Source organism: Spea bombifrons, chromosome 10 (genome assembly GCF_027358695.1).
Source record: "Spea bombifrons isolate aSpeBom1 chromosome 10, aSpeBom1.2.pri, whole genome shotgun sequence".
NCBI classification, from domain to species: domain Eukaryota; kingdom Metazoa; phylum Chordata; class Amphibia; order Anura; family Pelobatidae; genus Spea; species Spea bombifrons.
This window is the reverse complement of record NC_071096.1, coordinates 15608669-15632689: the sequence shown is the minus strand read 5'-3', so window position 1 is coordinate 15632689 and position 24021 is coordinate 15608669. Positions and strand designations below refer to the sequence as shown.

General features: G+C 37.3%; 2 protein-coding genes across 2 annotated transcripts; both read right to left on the bottom strand.

Annotated features, from left to right (window-relative positions):
* Window positions 1-483: 483 nt before the first annotated feature.
* On the bottom strand, window positions 484-2955 carry GPHA2 (glycoprotein hormone subunit alpha 2). Its single transcript, XM_053449452.1, has 3 exons — window positions 2852-2955; window positions 2432-2616; window positions 484-1056 (listed from the first exon to the last, which is right to left on the bottom strand). Exons 1-3 carry the CDS (start codon window positions 2946-2948, stop codon window positions 955-957), a joined length of 384 nt encoding a protein of 127 aa, XP_053305427.1. The 5' UTR covers window positions 2949-2955; the 3' UTR covers window positions 484-954.
* A 4675-nt stretch (window positions 2956-7630) lies between these two features.
* Window positions 7631-13862, bottom strand: MAJIN (membrane anchored junction protein). Its single transcript, XM_053449448.1, has 8 exons — window positions 13678-13862; window positions 13197-13242; window positions 11994-12069; window positions 11800-11916; window positions 11464-11507; window positions 10245-10290; window positions 9183-9261; window positions 7631-8432 (listed from the first exon to the last, which is right to left on the bottom strand). Exons 1-8 carry the CDS (start codon window positions 13776-13778, stop codon window positions 8387-8389), a joined length of 555 nt encoding a protein of 184 aa, XP_053305423.1. The 5' UTR covers window positions 13779-13862; the 3' UTR covers window positions 7631-8386.
* Between the last annotated feature and the right edge of the window lie 10159 nt (window positions 13863-24021).

Genomic DNA, 24021 nt, shown 5'->3' with positions numbered 1-24021 from the left:
ATGGCATATAAAGAAAGACCCCAAGGGTACAAATGTTGAGAGAAAACATGACATTAGTAAAAGGAAAGGATTGTTAATATTTTTTTTTTTAACAGAATAACAAAAGCAAAATTTATCACATACATATTTATTGTTTATTATGAAAAAGATAATATGCAATAATTTAAATATTATTAAAAATATTAAAATAACTTTATAACCGCAATCTTGGTGCAAGTGAAATATAAACTCCATATATATATATAAACATACACACACACTACAGTTCAAAATGTTTGAATCACATAGAAATGTCCATGTTTTTGAAAGAAGAGCAAATTTTGTCCATTAAAATAACACAAAATCGATCAGATACGGTGCAGACGTTGTTAATGTTGTGAAAGACTACTGTAGCTCAAAACAGCTGATTTTTAATGGAATAACTAACAGGGGCCCTTTATCAGCAATCATCACTCTCGTGTTCCAATGGCTCCAACACAATATGTTTGCTAATCCAAGTTTAAGTTTAAAAGGCTAATTGATCATTGGAAAACCCCTTTGTAATTAAGTAGCACAGCGTGAAGTGACACCAAACTTTCCAACAGTAGCGCGTATAAATATAATTACAAAATTTTACTTATAAATAAGGGATAAATATGTTGGGGTTAGGAAGACTAGTTTTTCAAGTACTTAAAAGTAGCTTCCATGTGATGTAATGTTTTTAGGGGGAGACTGGCTCTGCTGCTGTGCATAATTTACCAGTCATAGAGCTACCCTGTGCATATACACACTCCATGCACTATATATGCTTCATAGTATACTGGTGTGTATACTGCAAGAGTTAAAGCCATACTACTGCGTTTAAAAAATAGTTGCCAACAGTAAATTATAGAGCAAGCAGGCACTGCTGCTGCCTACACAGAGCAAGTGTTCCGGACTACGGGTCTCACAGCAGTGTAGCAGAGCACACTCTGCTCAATATCTTGACAGGCGGCACATGTCACATTGGCAGGACTTTGCAGTACCAATTTCTATCTCTTCCCAACGTGAACCAGTACAGAGCAAACGAACCTTGACCTGGGAAGAAGGAAAAGTTACATTTTATTTGTGTGAAGATCCTTTTTTTTGAATGTGTAGTATACTGCAAGGAGAGGAAAGACCAGGGAATTTCAGCAATACAACCAATAGAGCTGGTTCACTGGTACATTAATGGCTAAATTGGTCCTTAACCAATGGAGTACCAAATATTTGAGCATTTAATTATAACAGTGAGTTATCATAGCTATTTAATTTGTCACGTCACAAAAAAATTAAAAATTTTCCTTAAAACATTTTTTACCTCCAATTTACTCAACAGCCATCACGTCATTTCCCCAAATTACACAAATTAAGTTTCATTCTGGATAAAGTGGCATATTAAAAAACCAAAGCCAAAGCCTTGTGGCTTTCTAGGTGAAATGAGCGTGGGCATAGGTGTTTTAGTTCCAAAACAGTCTAAGAGCTACTGGTTATCTCTCTGGTTACCCTGCTGCTGTAGACTATAACTTCTATTAATCCCTGCTTGTATGACGTTGTTCACATGGGTGTCCACATATATGTGTCACATTTTGACATTTTAATCTGGCCCACAATGGGTTTGATACAACCCTCATCATCTTTGGTACAAATTTCATTGGTAGTCACTTACAGTCTAGCCTTTTCTGCCTGTATCAATACCACCCTGACACAGACATAGCTCTTTTTTCATGTCAAAGTGAAATGGGAGGGAGATATTCCGCTCCCATTTGCTTGTGTTTTAGGAAAGACCAACCTAGCTCAGTTTTTTTTAAAACTATAACTATACCAAAAAATACCAGAATTTTCACAAAAATAAAAAAACAGATCTAAGCAACTACGTGTATGATCCACAGCTTATTATAGATGTGAGCAAGTGAAAACTAGATCTATTCATTTAATTACCATTGCTTGAACTATATGTAGATATCTGTGCAAAACTTTGATTTTTATCAATCTAACATTAACATGGGGAATTCTTCAAAATTCAATGTTGAAATAAATGATTTTCTACATTTCTTAAAAAAATAATACAACCTTTCGGACAAAAACAACAGAAAACGATAAGTAACTTTTAATGTATATCTAAGAACTGGACAACAGCTCTCATCATCATCAACTCAGGGCAATTTTCATGATAGTTGTAGACCCAAGAAGCGAGGAGGCTTAAGTTGCTGAGGTCCAATATATATTCTGTTTTTTGTTTTAGTATGAAATTTAGTCATCCAGATTTTAGTTATGTGAGCCTACCGTTAAACACAAATCCTGAGTCAACATATTTAAGGGAATGCATATCATGGAACAACGTGTTACCCTACTGCTTGAACTGCATTTGTCAGATAAATTTAATTGGTTTTTAGATTGTTGCATATCTCTATGCTTCTGTATTGGCTCTTACCTTCTGGATTTTGCTGATGGTGCAGCACTGTGATACAGATGTTATATTACGTTTAAATCCACTTGCTACCAACACTGAATATTTGGACGGAAAAGCACTGGATTCACAGTAACCCACACAGGCATGGATGACTTGTGTTCCTCTGCATGTCCCTTTACGGTCACTCCTTATGGTGACATTAAATGCTGTAATTCATAAAGAGATGGTAAAATATGAAAACATTTAATATGTTATTTAATAGTAAAGAAAGTTATTTTTTATCTTAGCAACAAATGGAATAGTCAAGTCAGGAAGTCCATTGTAATGGATGCATTAGTGATAAGATCACTTTTTAAATTTTGTACCAGAATGGTTTTTAGTGAGCCTTGTAAGTCGAATAATGGAACTGCTACAGTTTAAATAGAAAAAAAACCCACTTACGATGAAGGTGACATCCTGGGCTGGTGAGTTCAGAAGTTTGTGTCTCTGACATTATCACAACAAACACAAGGAAGATGGGCACCATGAAGGGAAACATGATGAAAAGACCTGAAACAAAATCTAAATTGAACAGTCTGCAATAGGTAACTTCATTCTGTCTATTTTAGCACCACATATATAAGGTTGTTTACTAACATAACTTATAAGACCCTGTATTCAATGTCCTTACCTCCTGCAGCAGATGATAATATATATATACATTATAACATAGTACATCAGGTTTGACAAACCTACCAAACCTATGAAATTTCAATGTTTGTATCATTGTATCAGGAATACAGTGCAAGACCATAGGGTTGTTCTAATCTAACGATTTATACCTAGTATTCATTCAATGCAACGTATACGATGTTTAGATATGGACCTCTAGTTAGCTCCCATGTGGTCCCAGTTGAATCCTATGTTAAGTTTATTCAACCTACCATGTAGTTAAGTTGACATATATTTGACATAGCAGGGCTGAGAAGACAAGTTTAGAGCTACATATATAAATATACTCATCTCACCGGCAACTGTAGACTCTTACCTTAGTAATAGCTGTAGACTGACTCAAAGACAGGTCCTTTAGTTAAGTATATATACCTGCGTGTACATTACCCCGACACACCCATCCACACCTCATACATCATACCGCCCACCTAATTTACCTCATTCTCCCTTGGGGCTCTCAAAGTGATCTAGGTGAAAGAGATTTAATTAACATTGCACTGGGAAAAGCTCATCTCTTGCTTTAATGAACCAGGAATGTGGCCAAATGATGCTGAGGCTCTACTAACAATGAGTACCTGTGCAGGGATAATGCATTCCTTGTACTGAATGCTGTGCTTATACAGGGAAAATGTTAATAAGATCCTAGTGAACAGCTACATGTTGCTATGGCAATAACAAAAATAGAGAGTAAACAGTTTTTGCTGTTCCTTATTTTTGTCATATGCTTTAAAGTGAAAGGATTAATGATTTTTGCCCAAAATTAATTTACGTAGTTGAAGGAATAAACAGGCAGGGTTAATTAACCTGTGACAGTTATAATACACATGCTGGAAACAAGGTTTGCATAGGCCCAAGAAGTTGTATGAGAATCTACATGGTTAAAAAATAGCATATAGCTATTATAAGCACTGTAATGCATAGGACAGTTAAATGGACAACTAAACGTTTTCTGGCAGTTGGCTATATTTATAGTATCAGAACGCACTCAGTGCTTTTGGTCTCCCATATCCCCCAACTTGCATCTCATGATCAGCTTTGTGTATGCATGGGTGGATCCAGGGTCACATACCGTGTGTAGCGGGGAGTAGCACAACATGGAAGGCAAGCTGAAGACAGGGTAAGTAAGTTGCGTGCGTCTGTGTTTGCCTGAATTTGTGTGTTTGTGAATTTGGGTATGTTAGCATGTGGGTGTGTGTGTCTGGGTTTGTGTGTGTGGGTACATGTGTATGTGTATCTGGGTGAGTTTGTTTTAGTTTCCAGGTATGTTAGTGTGTGTAAGTTAGTCTGAGTATTTGTGTTTTTATTTTGAGTGTCTGGTTATGTTAATGTGCGTGTCTATGTGTGTATGTTAGTGTCTGGGCACATTAGTGTGTGCTAGTATCAGATTGTTTGGATGTGTATGTCACTGTGGGTGCCCCTCCTGAGGCCAGGCTCAGGATCTGCCCATGTGTTCATACGCAGGATACTCGCTGTCCGCTACCTGCAGCTCTGGCTCAAGCAAGTATTTCATAAACCCCCTGTGAACATGTACAAAAACCAGACAATAATGCAAAGGTATTGGAGTTTTACCAAGATAACTGTATTGTATTGTACTTTTTGTTCTTCCTCCATGTAATAATAATTTAAAAAATGCTTTAATATGCATTAATCATTGCTGGTGGCTCACTGAACTGTCTAACTCCTTCAAGACAGGGGTTATTTAACACTCAGAAGACAGAAGACGTTTGTATGTTTAACCCCTTACAATGCTGTTTTTTATTTGTGTACCCTTTGTGACAATGGTGCTCTTCTTTAGCTGTAATTGTTTGGTGGTTTTTTTTTCCCACACCCATGGTACTTCAGGTATGGATTTATAGTTCCTGGTATCAGGGGCGTACCTAGAGTATTTGGCACCTGGGGCGGATCCTGTATGTGGCACCCCCCCCACAAACACTTTAAAACTGCATAGCTTCTATCGTTATATACTGGCGTAGACATTTAAGGTGGTACAGCATTACTGTTATCATTATATACTGAGGCAGACATTGACGGTGGTACAGCATAACACCTACCACTATATACTGAGGCTATATACTGAGGCAGACATTGACGGTGGTACAGCATTACACCTATCAATATATACTGAGGCAGACATTGATGGTGGTACAGCGTAATCCCTATCACTATACATTGAGCCAGACATTCATAATAGTGCAGCATAACTCCTATCACTATATACTAAGCCAAACATTGATGTGGTGTAGGCCTACCACTTCAGAGTGTCTGGGCTCTGGAACATAAATACTGCAGATATAAAGGATTCTAAGCATTTTTGTACATGTAACTAGATGGGCTGATTCAATGCCATGATCGCATTTGAGTAAAATTCTTAAGAGCTGAATGATTTGTCTAAGTGAAACAGCACTGTTCATACGTGATGGTGGGATAAATAATACATAAAATGCACATGGTTCTGATGATTAAATTCAGAGACCCAGATTGTTATTTGGCTGTTTAAAAATTTACCAACAGCATTGTTTGTATCATACTGCTTTATGTAAGCAATACAATGTCTTGGTCTTTTTCCTAAAGTACACATTTTATAGTTCGATTCACTAAATCAACCTTAGTAATGGTGTTTACAGATCGTATAAGCTATATTTCGATTAAAAAAAAAAAACAACAACCATGTACACTACAAGGAATTGCATAGTAACTTCCTTTTCTGAGTATATGTATGATTATGCCTCTCCATCTCCTAAGTTTTCTCTCTCCAGTATTGTTACGTTGTTGATTGTTATTGCTTCACTCAGCCTTTGTAATGGTTAAGTGTGGAGAAGGTAAACTTAAGGGTAAGAAAGTAATAGGCCATTGTACATTCAGACAGGTCTCAGGTTCCCTGAGGAAAAACACCTCAATTTTTTATTTTACTTAGGTAAGCTAAACTTTGTCAAACCAAAGGGATCCCAACTAAAGGTCTATTACTTAATTAAACAGGACTTCATTAGCTCTGACATAAATAAATGCAGTGTAGTTTTTGAGTAGGAAATGGTGTGCTAATCACCACTGCTAACAAAAATACCCCCAAAACACCAAATAACATTTTAGAAGAATATAAAAAAAGAGGCCACATGACATCAAATAACACTTTTAGAAGAATATGAGACAACCCCCTATTTTCTTCAGTTTCTTTATTACTGTCTAGTACACAGTATTTGCTGATGAAAAAAAAGTATTTTTTAATCGGGAAATGTTTAGTGCCTAGGGAACTTGAGGTGGACATATAACCCTATAGTAAAGAAAATCTTAATCATAAATATTTGTTGTATAATGAAGGCAATTATGTGTTTATTGTATGAACAATGATATTCGTTTTTTTAAGATGTACAGAAATATTAAGGGATAAAATGCAGACATTGTCGTGTTTATAAGTCACTGCTGGAGAAGGCAGATCATAATGACGCACAAAGTTTCCAAAGAGCAACAAACTCAAGCAGGTAATACAAAGATACAGTGAACAAAAGCATCAACATTAATCTGTTAATCCAGCAGAATCATGTTAAAGTATCACATTTTCCACATCCTGATGTCTCATCTATTTAGGGAAATATGTTATCATTGCGGAAAAATGTTTCTGAAGAGAAAAATTAATTAACTCCTGCAAACTAGGGAGTAGACAATACTTGTAGTAGCACAATGCCATAGATCCCACCTGTCTGCTTATGTCACAATTGTGGATAAGGGATAAAGACTTATAGTTTACACTGAAAAAGACAGTCATAGCTTCCGGCTGACAGCATTAATATGGCATCCCGCCTACAAAAGACTCCCTGTTTCTTTACTCTTCTGCAAGACGTGTAGTTTTTCACCAGTTCTCATGTATAATTGATGTGATATCTGGTAGTATTATATTGCACCATCTAAGCATAACATTTAAACATCCAATATAGTAATGAATATATGATTAATTTGATTTTTGCTTCGAAATGACTTTCCTGTATAGTAATCAGGATACTTGTAAACATTTTGAGCAGTGAGGGGCAAATTCACTGTAAGATATTATTGAGTGAAATAAATGCAGGTTGTAAACCTGAATCGAAAAAAAATGCTAATACTATAGATTGGGAAGTTTGTGTACAAAATATAAAAAGGAATCTACTTAGATTTTACTAAGGCATTTTATACAGTGGTTCTTGGACGGCTATCTTCTAAATTAAGGAGATTAAGCCTAAGGGATAGTGTCAGTACCTGGACTGAAAAATAGGGAGCAAAGTATTATGAGTGACTTTATGCTGTTGCAGTTAAGAGTAGGATGCCACTGAGTCAGTACTGGATCCTTTGTTTTGCACTTCAGCAGTTGATCAAAACGTGCATGAAGGGTTGTAAATTCATGATGAGTTAAATTGGGGGAATAGGCCGAGAAATCGCAAACGACTCAATTTACCATAGATTTCACATATTGCAGCACAGTACTTTACACATGTTGGTCAGCAACATATGAAATGTGTATGCCTCCTGGCTACAACAACTGACCCTGGCACAAATTTATAAGAAAGATATAGCCAAACAATATAGAGGGGCCTAAAAAATGATCTCATCACAGGGCTTTCATCTGGATCGATACAATTTGATATCTTTGATAGGTCAAACTTAATGGACTTTTGTTTTTTTTGCCATTGCTTACTATATAAACATGTATGTAGCTAAGTAACTTCTTAAGGAGTCAACCTGGTTTCCAGATAAAACATCTAGCAGTGGCTGCTCCTGGTGTTTGTTAAATCCTGGTCTCCACCAATGTTGATATACAAAAAGATGCAACCAGTCTGTTGCTCCCATCTGTTGTTTTAATCTCCACACCCATGATATTTAAACCAGTTAGAATAGGGGCTCTAATTTGCATTCCATCAAAGTAATGTTGTTTCAATATTATACAATGTTTCTACTGTTCAACCTACTCTAAACCTGACTTTTAGCGATCTTTCATCCATGTATCCATACTCCAGCACACACTTAGGTCTCTTGTATTTATCACTGAGCACATTGTTGTCGCCCAGACAGAAAGAAACTTTCACCTCCAGGCATGTATATTTACAGAAACAAATGCAACATTTTGACAGTTTCAACATTTAATGCTATATTTAAAAAGAAGACAATTCAGGAACCATGCACATTAACTCTACACACTGTCTCAAGTGTCTCATCCATTACCAATTTATTAATAGCTTACTGTGATTAAATTCAATAAGCAACTTATAGTTGTTGCATACAGCATAAAGAGCAAAGGTATTAGTTGGAGTTTCTTCTGCGAGACAGGAACCGGAATGGCATGAGGCTGGAAAGTTAAAAAAAATAATAATTAAAAAAAAAAAAAAATTATAATCAGAAATGCATATACTAAGTGATGCATGATATTGTTTTATGAATACAACATTTTATTTATGTTATGCACTATTTGTTATGTCTTTACTCAATAAAAAAAACAATACTGAGGCCTCTTGGTCAGACTACACTAATAGGGTACAAGTTTATAACTCCTTCATAAGAGGGGCAACCAGTCAGCTTTTGTTTATAACCACATTCTAGCAGTGAACCCAGGTTATGCGATACAACTAGGTTTTTGAGCTTTGACACAAACGTCTGTGGACTAGTAGATAGAAGTACAACATTGTGGATTACTATTAATATTGTTAGCTGGTTCTGTTCTGACAAAATATCATGAAGTGACTTATACAGATTTAGTTATGCTTTGGCAGGAGATGACATAATAAGGGTTTGCCTCATTGGAAGTATGAAGTTTACCCACCGCTTATTTGATTTAAAACAACGCTTCTTTATGTTTCATCATTTGAGTGCTTTCCACAAACTCTGGACTCCACAAACCTGTTGTTTTAGTGTTCAAACTACTAAACATTTTTTTATTTCTGTATTCATTTTCAATTATAGTACATTTGGAGGAAGATATGTTATATGGAAAATACATAAAATAAAGCAGCTATCATAATAAAATTCTTCATAGCTAAATATATTGATCACAGTAAAATTAAAATTGTAATCTTTTAACCACTTAAACTTAACCATATACCTTGTTAGAAACTTTAGAATGCCACCTTTCTGGGCATCATCAGCAAACGATGAGCTGGTATCCTGCTCACTAGCATCCTCTAACAAAAGAAGTACAATTTTAGCACAGGAAATTTAGACATTGAGAGCACTTTGAAATTGGGATTGGAGATAATTCCTTTCATTGAACAACCCTGAGGCTTCTTCCATAAATTTTGCTGATTAAAGTTGACTTGACATTTTAAACTAGCTTCAATCCTAGCACACAGTTTGGAACATCTTTGAAGCCGGGTTATTCCATTTACCCCATCAAACCATATATTTTTGAAAACTAGACACCCAGGGTATTTTTAATGCTGGTAGTTTTAAATTTTTATTTTTTACATTTTGTTTGTGCTACATGGTTCCCCTGATGGAGACATCACTGGAGCATTATTTTTACATGTAACCACATTTTATTCTATTTATTTTAGTATTGCACATTGTGCTTAGTATTATTATCTTTGATTTAGTATTATTATCTTTGATTTATATAGCGCCAACAACGCAGCCTTTTTTTTTTACAAAACATATACTCAAGGGGTATGACAAGACTATAACTGACAGACTAGCAAACTTAAGCTGGACTCCATTGACTTGCATGCTTGAATACCAGTTAGAATTCTTAGGAAGATCTGGACCCTAATTTTTTAGTGGTCGCTGCCATCTTGCGAAAGGCAACATCTCTCACAATGGCGCTTATGCCCACTCCCTGGATCGGTCATAGTGCGTCCTGAGGTGGGTTCCACATTGAGGCATTACAGCAACACCGTTTGAAAGAAGAAAGCAACCAAGTTCATTTAATGCCATGACATTTTTCTGTGTCGTGTCTGGCATGTCATTGGTCAGGAGCAAATTAAAAAGGTTACAGATAATGGTGGGTTCCGCTCAGTCGGGCATGTAATAAATGTGCCTTTTCGTTAAGTAAGTAAATGTAAATATGGCTCAGCCCCATTTGCTTGTATTAGTTGGCATTAAAAGGGAAGGACTGCAAGCATCTTAGCACTTATTATTATATCGAACAGAAGAGAAGAATGTATCTCACCCATTTTCCCACAGTTCCTCTCACACAGTATTTCTTGTTTTTCATTCTTTAATGAAGTTGAACACAAAGTTGATAACATTACAACCAACCAAGCAAATTTTACATTAACATAGTCATGTCTTATATTAAAACAAAAGATGTCTTTCAATGTTATTCCCGCTATACAGTATGGTTTTACAGAACAGTAACTACACTAAGCATGTCATGTAATTTACTTTGAAATCCTTTTTGAACAAAACACAATTGTTCCCTTTCCCAAATGTGTACGTGCAGTAATCAAAGCAAGTTTGTGATTTCGTGCATGGGGACTGCTGAAAAGAAACTTGTGAATTTTTAATTATAAAAGCAGAAAACTTTCTGCAGGTGGCCATTATATTCATAATTCCAAAGGGTCCAATTCCTCTATCTACAGTAGCCCCTCTGCCAGTCTGAACATTCTTCCACACCAGAACCTCAGTATGTAATGTAATATTTAAGGCATTGGACTGTAACATTATATATATAGTATACTGTATATAAATGCATACAATATATATTGTTAACTCTCCTCTTGGTCTACTGTAACTCAGTTTTAGCTGTCATACCTGTCTGGCCCCTTTACAACCCATCATGAATGCTGCTGCCAAACTTATCTTCCTCATCCATCGCTATACTAAGACTTCTTCCCTTAATCTCTTCACAGTTCCCTATACACTTCAGGATTCTTTTCAAAGTCCTCTTACTTTAAAGCTCTTCATAGCGGCTCCCCTATTTACATCTCCTCACTCAGGTCCAAATACACTCCTACCTACCCAATGATCTTTGTCTGTCCTGTGCTTAGATATACCCTACTTCCTTCTAGATTGTAAGCTCATTTGAGTAGGGCCCTACTTATCTCTTGTTCTGTAAGTCAAATTGTTATGTTATGCACTGCTTGTTATTCCCATTGCACAGTGCTGAAGAATATGATATATCATGATACATATTAATTGTCACACAGGTCGCAGAGTTCATTGTCATTTCATGAAGTTACATTGCAAAAACATTGACTAAAGCTACAGGAGCACTAAAACAAACAGCTGGTAGCCTTATAGAAATGGCTATGTTCCGTTTTAGCAAGAGAATCATACAATTTGGAAGCTTATCAAGTTAAACAATCCATTACACTAACTTTTCCCACATCCATACATGTACAACACATGATATAAGGCACAATCACAGATTATCCATGTGCACAAACCTTGTTATCGGTCGCCCTAAAATTTTCAGAGACGGGCCATTTTTCTGCGTAAATAAACATAAATAAAACAAAAAGTCCTCACACTGGCTACATTTATGAGCAAAACACAGAAATACACATTCTGGAAAGTTTACATAAATTGTAATGTAAATGCTATTACAATGCTACAAAAATGGAGAAGTTGATGGATGTTGATATTAAAGATCAGAATTTACTAAATATTTTTAATGCAATTATGAAATTAACTACAAACAATAAACTTAAATCAGTTATATAAAATGGGTCAAATGACAAAACTAGACTGTACTCACACTATTGTAAAAACTTTTAACTTACCATCTAGTAATAAAGATTTTGGCTCAATATAAATCGTAAAGATGTAAGAAAAGGGGAGAAGGGATTTAGGTCCATGTTTAAACCGCAGGCGGCAAGAGCTATCCCATTTACTCTTATCTAAGGATCTTTGGTAAAGGTTGTAAATGACAGAGTTAAAATCTGATTTCATTTTTTCTTTTATTGTGAAAGGATACAAGGGAAGATTATAAAGCTCTTTGTAGAGAAAGGGTGCAAATTATCATGGTTGGCGAGTACAGCTCGAATTGAAGCCTGTAAAAGAAAAAGAGTATCAAGCCCTCATATTTCTGAATTAAGAAATACTTGACACGTTTAAAAATCCAGTATTAACACCAGGAATTATAGGTACAATTTTTATCTAATATAGAAATAAATCAGCAATGACGAGGCAAGTAATGGCGGTGAGTTGATGTGAGATCATCTCCGTTTAACTGTGCATCATGGCAAAATGGATCATGTTGCTGCAGCTAACCTTAACTCACAGATTAGAGAATAATTTATATTGTCTGACTAGCGCCTATAACTGGTAACTCTCCAGGTTATGGCTTGGATACTCTGGGAGAAATGCCGCTGACACACCACACTCCCTGCCCATTGCCCCTCTTAATTGGGGATGTGTACCAAAATGTCAGAGGGAATCCCCACTGACATCAGTGGGACCGACCCCTGACTGGCATGCTGGTGAAAAAAGCCAAATGCTTGCTACCCTCAAGATTGTAAGCTTGCGAGCAGGGCTCTCTCCACCTAATGTATCGGTTTGTTGTCTTGTCATACCCTTTGAATATATGTATTGTATTAAGCGCTGCGCAAAAAAAGGGGGGCTCCGGGTACTTTTAAAAACGTACTTGTGTAAATGTGTATTTTTTCTTCAGATTATTTATTGAACTGAACCCCTTCTTTTATGTGCTTGCTCTGTCATATGTTGTGAACTGTTACCTACATGTATATACAACTACTATAGAGTAACTCAACGGGGGGCATGCTTGGATTTTTTAGAAAAAAACTTTTCATTCCCATTACTTTTATATTTTGGTTTGACATATGGATAGATATGTGTTTTCTTATCTTTTTGTTGCCTTTGTACTATTTCTAGATTGTAAATTAGTTTGATTTGGGCCCTACTGGCAAATATCTGGGAGGCCAGTTACCAATAGTCCCTCTGGATTACCTTTATCGCTGCTTGTGCAGCCACCAGATGGATATACACAACGCAGGAGTGTGCACTGTATTTAGCAGGCAACTGCACGCATTTACCTAACCTTAAGTGCTGCAACCAAATATGTTGAAATACAAGTATAATGTAAATGTAAACATTATGTAAACAATATATGCACATCTTAATATCACAAGTAATCTGCAAGTAATTCTACTGCACCCACCTCTATTTCCTCTGTAATATGTTTACTGCTGGCCTCAGCCTGTACGCTAAAAAAAATAAAAAATATCTTTGGATAACAACAATATATGAGCTCTTTTAGTTTTTTTTAAAAAAAAAATACATTCTTTTTTAAACTTTAATGAAAAATGGTATCTGGGTGCCCCTTTACTTTTATCTAGTGTCTCCCTTGCAAATGCATGGGGGGAATCTGCACTTGCGGGGGGGGGTGCTTTCTTGCTACTGACTGGCTGCTTGAATCAGCCAATCAGTGTCAAGGATCATCAGACCACAGAGGAGGATGGGTGATGCAGCTGTTTTTTTTTTTTATTAATGAATGGGTATTAATATAATTTTTTTTTGGCTCAGTCAGGAAAAATACATTATTCCTTTAAACATGTACCCTGTCTACATGATTTTTTCTGCCTTTTTGCGTAAAGAAATCAAATCTATACATTATGAATTGTCATCCATATGAAACTTACTTAAAATTGGTGCCATAGCGAATTCTGAACTTGTACACATACTTTTTGGTATGAAAGAATCGGGTTTCAGGGAATGGAAACGAGAAAGGTTTCAAAGACATTTTACAGATGAAATGACCTACAGAAAAAATATAATTTCTAATTAATACGGGATTCAATTTACAGATACTCTATAGTTGTATATCAATGGGGATTTCCAAGCTATATAATGAGTCTCCAGGGTGCATGCACATTTCTGATCCTGTTTTTTTATTCAGAATAGAAAATGCACATTAAATAACAGTTATATAATCAGCTATATACTAACCTCTTAAGGGACGCAGGCTATGTAACACGAATATGAAAACAATTTTGTAATTTTTTTTATGTCTTTGTTCAGCCCCAATTTCTCTTTTTATCATTTAGTATACCTACACAAACTCTATCTTTTTAGAGCTTTCCTTTTGAAACCATACCTAACTACACCATATGGACAAAAGAATTGACCATTCAGCCAACAAGGACTTTTCTGACATTTTGCATTCTAAATACATACACATTAATATGTAGGTGCCCCCCTTTTGCAGCTGTAACAGCTTCCACTATTCAGGGAAGGCTTTCCACAAGATTTTGGAGTGTTTCTGTGGGAATTTTGGATCATTCATCCAGTAGAACATTTCTGAGGTCAGGCACTGATGTTGGACAAGAAGGCCTGGCTTTCAATTGCCATTTCAGTTCATCCCAAATGTGTTTGATGGGGTGGAGGTCATGGCTCTGTGTGGACCGGTCAAGTTCTTCCACACAAAACTCTTCCAACCATGTCTTTATAGACCTGATTTGTGCATTGGGGCATAGTCATCCTGTCATAAAAAAGGGCCTTCTCCATAAAGTTGGAAGCATATCACTGTACAAAATCTCTTGGTATGCTGAAGTATTAAGATTTCCCTTCACTGGATGTAAGGGGCCCAACCCCTGACAAACAGCCCCATACCGTTATCCCTCCTCAACCAAACTTTACAGTTGGCACAATGCAGTCAGGTATCTACTGGCATCCACCAAACCCAGACTCACCCATCAGACTGCCAAACAAAGAAGCCTGATTCATAACGCCACAAAACACCTTTCCACTGCTACAGAGTCCAGACGCCTTGGTTATGTGAGGCTTGCATTCACCTACTCATTCAATGAAGGTCCCGACACACGTTTTTTGTGCTAATAGTAATGCCAGTGGAAGTTTGGAACCAGCAGAGCGTTGGCAGCTTTTACACACTATGTGCCTCAGCACCAGGTGACTCGCTCTGTGTGATCTACCACTTTGTGGCTGAGTTGCTGCTGTTCCTAAACGCTTCCACTTTCCAATAATACCAATTTCAGTTGACCATGGAATACCTAGCAGGGATAAAATTTCACCAATTACAAAAGTGGCATCCTACCACAGTTCCACACTTGAATTCATTGAGCTCTTTACAATGACCCATTTTTTTCATTTGTAAATGCAGACTGCATGGCTAGGTGCTTGATTTAATAAACTTGTGTGTCTGAAACACCTACATTTAATAATTAAGAGGTATGTCTCAATACTTTTGTCCATATAGTTTATCTTTCACTAAAAAAATGTGTGTTGAAAAAAGGTTATTAAGTCCATAATAAATTAGAAACATAGAATTTGATGGCAAATAACCAATAGGCTTGTCTTGGTTAATGTACATAGTATCACCATGTTAGGGGCTGCATATAATCAGTATTGCACATTCTGGATGTAAAATACTGTACATTAGCATTCGGTAGCACTATGTAAAAGAGACTCTTTGGTTTCATCTTTGGAAGAATAACCTGTGAATTCTTATCTTCCATTCTTGACAATTTGGTATGTGGATTTCATATACTACAGACAGGCACGCATAAAGTTCTGCCAAGCAGTGCTTCAATTACAAAAGTGATCAATGGTCCCTCTTTAACTTAACTCATCATGTCATATAATGAACTCCCTGCCAAAAACTCTATTCAGGTCCCGAGGAATTGGGGTCTACACTGAGTGAACCACTATAGACTAAAAACTCTACTCTGCCTAAAAAAAAAAGAAAATAGTAATCAGTGCATAGCAAAGGAGGTGTGCCTGACTCGTGTTTTGCCAGTATAGGTACCGGCTTCCACAGGGTACATTTCGTTTATATGAAACATTTAGAGGGACATCTTCCAAATTCACCAATCCCTGAATTTACAATGCTAAAATCAGGCTCAGGTGCCTAGAGTCAAAAAGAGATGCAAATTCATAGTTCTGTGGCTATGCATTCATTAGCTGAAATGGAAACTCAATTTTACACAACTAACAGTGTATGTGTTACTACGAATAACTTTTTTTTACTGAGAGGTGATAGATAAATAGAACAGCCTCCCTGCAGGAGTGTTATAGGCTAATACAGAGATTGCATTTTACCCCATCAGTCCCCTATAGATGTACCTGTACATCCTAAAAATGCATTCAGTAAAGCCCTTTAGGATGTACAGGTGTGTCATGACTTTCTTGCAACGGCAGGGACACATCCCTGCTGCTACACAGGAGACCAGGCTGTCAGCCTGGACTCCCTGGTCAGCAGAAGCCAGCGTCTTTGGCTTTCTGCTACCCGATCTCCTGTAACGCTGCTGGCGCGAGCACCGGAAAGCCTTTACATTTAAAATTCCTGATCAGGCATTCCCTTCCGTGTCGCGTCACTGCTGATATCACCCGGAAGTTCATCGGAAGACTGGATATCCCCTGCAGGATCTGTATAGTCAGATGACGTACAATATAACCCCCAATGCAATGGAGACTTGCATGTAGATCACAGTGTGATCGGTGCAGGGGGCTCGCAGGGAGGAACCATGTTTCCCACTCTTCTCACCAGCTTAGAAAAAAAACTGTGATTTTTTTAACAATAAAAAAGCACTAAAATACAATAAAAAACAAACAATAAAGTGAGCTACGTGATGTCACATCCCATTCGCCTATACATAAGGGATGGAAAAAAAAACAAAGGATGTGGGGTATTTCCGTAACTAGGAGATGCAGCTAAACAATTTTCGCTGGCTATCTCTGCTATAACACATACCATGTGCAAAACAATCTAAGCAACACAAAAGTGTTGCTGAAAAAAAGAGCAGGAAATTATTGCTACAACTTTGGCGTTGATTGTGGCCAAATGGCTGCATGAAAAACGTCCAAATGTCCCTGATGAGATACTCTGGGTTGTCTGCTTTACAGAAATATATACTTTTATGGGGGCATTTAGAATTAGGGGGAGCTAAACAGGCCCAAATGAGACATAGTGCCAATAAAGCAAAATCTGGAATGTGAATCTATGACACGCATGCCCTGTAATATCTAGAAGACCACAAACAAAAAATGCATGTATGGTATAGCAGCTGAACACTTTAGGCTGGATTTCTCTGCCATAAAACATACCCTGTGCAAAAGACCCTAAGAATCCTACCAAAAACTAAGATGTGTTGGTGAAAAAAGCACAGGAAATAATTTCTGTGGCCAACTTTGACCCCTCATACGATAGTCTGGTTTGTCTGCTTTACAGAAATATATACTTTTGTGGATATTTTTGGTTTATTTGTTTAAAATTAGAGTTGCAAACCCATCATACCTAATGAAATTCTACGGCTTTGTAAAAAAAATAATGTACACCTTATAGTATGTTCCCTATAAGTGCTGGGAAAGTATGGACATTCTATATAAATTTGGTACTTCTGAAATCGGGACACCTGAATTGATAAATTTGGAGGGGATTTCCATCACTTTACATAATTTTGCAAGGATTCGGAGGGAAAATATATAAAAACAATTAGTTTTTCCCTCTAATTTTTACTACATTCCTGATCCTAAATTTTCATGTAATTATCTAACTATGGTATCAAAAGAAAGCCATCTCTCTCCTTGAAAAAACAATATATAGTTTACATGGGTACACTGTTCACAGGGAAGGGGAATAATCGCTGAACCAACATACTGCAAAAACTGCAAAATCCCAGGACTTAAGGTACCGAAAACCACATGGGACAGAAGAGGTTAAACATGCATGACATAGGCATAAAGTTATCCTGAATCTGAAGAGAGGAAGGACTGATTATGGTCTGAATCTTTACATCAGGAAACGTGCGGAGACTAGATTTGCCCGAATGGTGCGTTTTTGAATAGAAATAGTCTTTGTTTTAATTGAAGCTATGGTTGTGAGGCATCAGTCTCCAAAACAAGAAGGGAACAGCTGAATTTATATAACTCATAACAAATTTCCATAGAAAACACCAAATACCCAACCTGACCCTTATATGCTACATCCAGAACCTTATCATGTTTACACGTTTTTATTAAAAATATAGCTAGTCTATTTTTGTCTAAAGAAATAATGTGATACAAATGTAATATAACACAACTCTTTATAATCACATACACTGCATTCTCTAGACATGCATAAACACAATAAATACACTATACTTGCTCAGTCAATTGTATTAAATTAAATAAGCTCAATTATATTTTCACCGAATGAGTATTTATATCCTGTAAACGTTAGTACTTTGTATACAACAAATCACTCAGAAAACTGTTAATCGGTATTTATATAGAATGGGAAATTGTGGATATACACATTTTAGTAGGTATTGTTTTGGTCACACGAACGGCCAATGGAATCAGTATTCAGTCCCATCAGCGCATTTCTAATACCTCGCTACCTTCCTTCGGAATAGTTTTCCCGCTTTTTATATAAGCGTGTCCCACTCCGACGATTAGCAGACAACAAAATGGCGGCTGCTCGGATAGCCCGCAGCCAATGACGTGCTTAATTCGACCTAATGTTTGCTCCTCCCTGACGAGATTGCGGTATTCGTACACAACAGTATCATATCGGGAGGTAGTCCGTTAAGGATGCGTTTCCAATGTGAACAATAAGGACACGAGGGGAGTTCGGTTACAGACAATTTTATACTTTATGGCTAGGAGTTGGACTTGTAGTTTTTTATTGTGATTAAATATTTCGGTCTGCTAATTCTAGTAAGTAACTCTTTAGTGAAAAGGGTTGGTATTATAGCCAGTTTTACTTAAGGGGGTCATATAATTATATTTTATTAAAGCATGTAATAGAGGGCCCACGTTTCGTTTTTAAGTAGTGTATCAATGTATGCTAAGCCTGTAGTTATCTGAAATAATGAGCAGGAAAAGTTATATCAACTTTGAAACGGAGGTCCATTCCTGTTTTTCTTGTGACATAATTTCAATTAAGGGGGCATTAACAGCTCATTGTGATGTCAGATGCCCCATATGTCAAGCCATGTATTAATTAAAGTAGTTTTGTGGGTTTTCCAACAATATGTTTCTTGCATAAGGACATTGGATTCTATTTGCCACATCTATATTTATAAGATTATATTGCACTCCACGTTGTGAGTGACATAAGAAGCTTCAAAGTCAAGTAGCTTCAAAATAAAGGGGAACATGGATGGATGAGAGTACTGGCTTGAATGGTCAATGATAAGGATACTTTTAGTGGGAGTTTTATATAAATAAAGAGCCAAGTTTCTTTTTAAAATAATGTTTGTTTACCCAGTGCAAGTACATGGTGGGATTCAACAGAATGTCTTCTATGCTTTTCTACTGTTTACCCCACAAGTCCTTGGTTTGGAGAGTCAGGAGATACTGTCAGTCTAAAACATTTACTACTTCTCAGTGTGCATGTGTGGAATATGCACCATCAGCTCACTTCCAGTTGACTCAGGTGAAGTTTCTAGTGGTCATATATATAAATAGGAGCACTTTCTTTCCAGTAAAACTGCCAAAAGACATGAACACTTGTTTTAACATGGAACCCCTTAACTACCAATGGTGTGCCAGGCATGTCAAAGGACGCCTTCTTTGCATTAACGGTGTTGCTGTAATGGAGGCATTCAGCAACACTGAAAAATGCTGCAGGGGCCCCGAGGTGCCTCTTCCTGGAGTGTTCATGTGTGCCATAAAAAATATGTCAGCGGACGCCTGCTTTAAAAAGGCTTAAGAGGTGATCAACGATAGAGGCAGTGACACAGAAAACCCACCTCAGGACGTACTGTGACCGATCCAGTAGGGTGACCACATCGGCAATGTTTTCCAAGATCCATATAATTTTTACGGATTTCTGACCAGCTCAGATAAAATGCTGCCCTGACGTACGTGGTTTGTATATACTTATGGAAGGGAACCAATTAGTCAGTTATACATCTGCCATGCTGCAGGGCAGCATTTTAGCTGCGCTAATCAGCAATATGGAAAAATTGTGTGTGTCCTGGAAAACATGGCTGAAGTGGTCACCCTATGCTCTGGAGAGTGGCCATAAGCACAATTGCGAGAGAATGCTGGGCTTCTCCTACAGGTTGAATACAGGTACTGCACTCAACCTAGTTTTCTAATCGCAACATGAACAGTAAAACATAAAAATTAGGTATAAAATGTGGAAACGTAAAAATAATTCTCTAGTGATGTCACCATCAGGGGAACCATCCAGTTCCAACAAAATGTTAAAATCCAAAAAATGGAATTGGCCGTGTTTAAAAACGTCCCAAATAGGACATGGAGGCAGGTTGAAAAAAGTGCACTTTCCAAATGTGGTCTTTTACCTCTCAAACAACCCGACAAAACCATACATTGATGGTATCATTCCTTCAGGAATGGGTCAAAGTTACCGCAGACTGTTGGACATTGGGGATCATTTTCAGAGGTTACTGTCTGGAGTTTGCCAGGACTCCTCTGGCAATATCTGATTTCAAGACTTCCTGCAGATCCAGCAAGAAGGTTTGCTCTGCAGAAGATGATACAAGAATTTGTGCTTCAGCACACGCAAATACACATACTCATTCCAGTACCACAGGGCCAGGAAGGAGAAAGTGTCTACTCCACAGTCTTTGTGGTACAGAAATCATCAGGAGGCTTCCTGTTATTAAATCACATTATTGTTAATAGGAAATTCAAGATGGAATCCATCAAATTCACGGTAGAGATTCTCAGGGAGTTTTCATGGCTAACGTCGTCCCCCTTTTTTTTTTGATAGTATGTCTTTAGAGAAACCAGAGATGCCTTAGGACACTGGATACCCTAAAAAAGCTACTTCTGAAAGATGACATACAGCCTGTAAGAATTGCAAGCCTACTGTATCTGACCACAACTAGGAAGTTATGCTCCTCCTGCATTAAAGCAGAGGAAGATGTTATTGCTGATTTCAAGGATAGGATGAAGACAGGGTTACAGTACCTTCAAACAAATGGGCTCTGCTATGTTGAGCTCTATACCCCAAGCTAAAGTCTCACATCCTGAAGTGGACCCATCCAGTAAATTCTCCAGAGAGGATCCATAACGTTTCGAAATAATTATTTTTCTTCCCTGTCAAAATTTGCAAGCTGGTATATGCAGTTATGGCTGCATTAGAATTAGAGGAAGAGAAACCTCAGGACAAAGTGGACTGTTTTTTCTTAAGTTCGTTCAAAAAGAAGAGAACTTTCCTAGTTCATGAAGCATTACAAGAAATTATTTTGGGGAAATGGAAGACCCCAGAAAAAAAGACTATCTGTGTCCAGAAGAGTTTCTAGACCTTTTCCTTTTCCTGAGGATTTCTTGAGCTATGTTGGGCTCCTAAGATTGACGTCCCAATAACCAGAGCTACAAAATGGTCGGCTATTCCTCAAAATTTTTCTGAAGCATCCTCTGCAATTTTCAAACCAGGCATCACAGCAGCTTTTGGCTCCATGCCAATTTGGTTACAACGGCTGAAGGAAGATATTGTTGCAGGGGAGTTGAATATTCTGAAGTGCCTTTCTGATATTAAAGAACCAGCTGACTGCAGATGGAATATGTACTTATGGCTGCCATTGATGGATCAGGCATGTCATGCAAAAACGTCACTTAGCGACCAATGACGTGCCTGACACGTCATTTTATTAAACAAGATATTGGATATTATAGAATCTATTATTCCTGATATAAGTCCAAGGATATGGAAAACGGTTGGAATTAAGATAATGAAAGATATCATCCTTGAAGATAAAACCATTTGATCAGTTGTCCTGTGAGTATAATTTACCTAGCTCAGAAATATTTAACTACTTAAGAATAAAATCTTTTTTTAACACAAGCAATGATATAAAGTTGAGAAGGAACTCCACTTTAAACTTCAAAATGTATTTAATAAGAAAGGTGGAAAAAAAAGTAACGTCTAAGTAATTAACAAAATTGATGAGATTCCACCAACTTCAATTTTAACTAAATGGGCTAGAGATTCAATGAGACAAATTACAGAAAAATAATGGTATAAAGCAATAAATATGACATAATATAATACACTCTATAACAATTAGAGAAAATTATTTTAAACTTATAAATCAATGGTATTTAACACCAACAAAAATAAAACCCATGTTTCCAAACTCTTCAGATGGATGCTGGTGTTGTAATCAGGAAAAGGGAGATTCCGTCACATCATATGGCCATAGTATGCTTAGCCCACCACTACGCCAAAGTACTCCAATGACTGTGGGTCCTAACGCTAAAGCCTGCTTACTGAATTACTAATAAACTAAACATTGAATCCAAACACAGAACCAAGAAGGACAAACCTTTAGACTGCAGATTGAGACAAACAGAACAAACGGGTGGGACACATCTTATAATGAAAAGAGCTGAAGCAAAGAGCAAGACTGGAATCAAGGAATAGGAGGTTCAGGACAGATCATACGAAAATCCAGGAACAGAGGCAAAGCAGGGAAAAACAGTTAAAGCAGCTCCGCAGCCCGGATAGACCCTGACACAAGGCATGTAGCAACACAACCCCCTACCCCGATAACCTTGTGATTGCTCTGAATCCTTTGTTTCCATGGTACCTTTTCAATGTTCATTATGGATGGATAGAAAGATATCAGGAAGTGTTTGCGGGGAGCCTTGAAAAATCTGATCTTGTACCCTTCTGATATTATTTGTCGGATCGAAAGGTTGTTTGTGGTCTCGAACCATACATTTTTAAACAACTGAAGGCGACCTCCCACTTTGTCAGAATGGCCTTTCTTGTCTAGAGGGTTTAGCTTGAAACCTTCCTTTATTTTGTCTCCGAAAGGAAGAAGATTTGCCAGAAGCTCTGGAATATCTCTGTCTGGTGGGATATCTCGTATTCCACCTAGGTTTCAAGTCTTGCAGAATTCTGAGGAAAATCCCTCTTGCTCAGTCAACACAACATTTTCTTACTGCAAGTCTGCAGAAGTAGGAGGTTGTGCCAATAGGAAATTATTATTTATTGTTTTATATAGCGCCATCAAATCCTGTAGCGCTGTACAATGGGTAGACAGGACGTAACAAGTAGTATGTAAAATAACAATTTGACTTACAGAGACAACAAGTCACACTAGTGTAAGTATTGCATTAGAGGGACCAAGAGAGGTGAGCTAAGGGAATATGGTAGGTAAATGCTTTTACTTAATATTCTACAAAGGTATATGTCCTCCCTATACATGGCCAATAGAATTAAATATATTGCCACCTTTTTATACTATATGTTTGACTTGCTGCACATGGGATGGTATAATGCACTGGTCTGCAAGGTCCACTCCCCCATGTGCCTGTTGTACCCTACAATGCAACATGTTTTTTTACTTTTTGGTTGGAAGGCTTTACACAAACTTATCAATAAAGAGGATGTTTCCCAACATGTTTGCCTGGGGTAGACGAGCTGCTGGGAAAATTCCTTCCTATTTTTTTTTCTGACAGTCCCACAGCCAACTGTTTACATGCAGTACAGAATTTTAAATAAATCAATGCTGGTGTAATAATTTTCAATGTGTAGGTGGTAACCCTTATTCAGTAATGGAAGGAGGCGTAGGCTTTCAGTTTGTTCCAATTGAATCAGGTCACCCTAGAGGATAAGTGTGAAAGGCAAAAGTATAACCCTGTGCTACTCTTGCAAAGTTTATAGAATTTTATACTGTATCTTGATCTTTTGGACGGTAGATTTCGCTTGAAAAGCTCTCTGCCTTTTAATCGCATAAGTGATTTGTCTATGCAAATCTTTTGGTCAGGCACATATATTTCTGAAATGTTTTTTTGGATGGATAACTTAGAACCTGCCTGGTCATAATGGCTAGAAAAAGCAGGATGGCAAATATAGGAGCGAATACTCGGCTTCTTTATAATACCCATTGGAAATGAGTGGAGTGCAAGGGCTGCTGTCTTGCATAATATGACATAGTGAGGCATAAATATTTCTTTGAGCAGCAATAGTCTCAAATAATTCATTAGTAAGTGACAGCTGGACAAATTGATTAGACTCACTGGTTATATTTTCTGTGATGCCAGGTTGACGTGAATGGGGG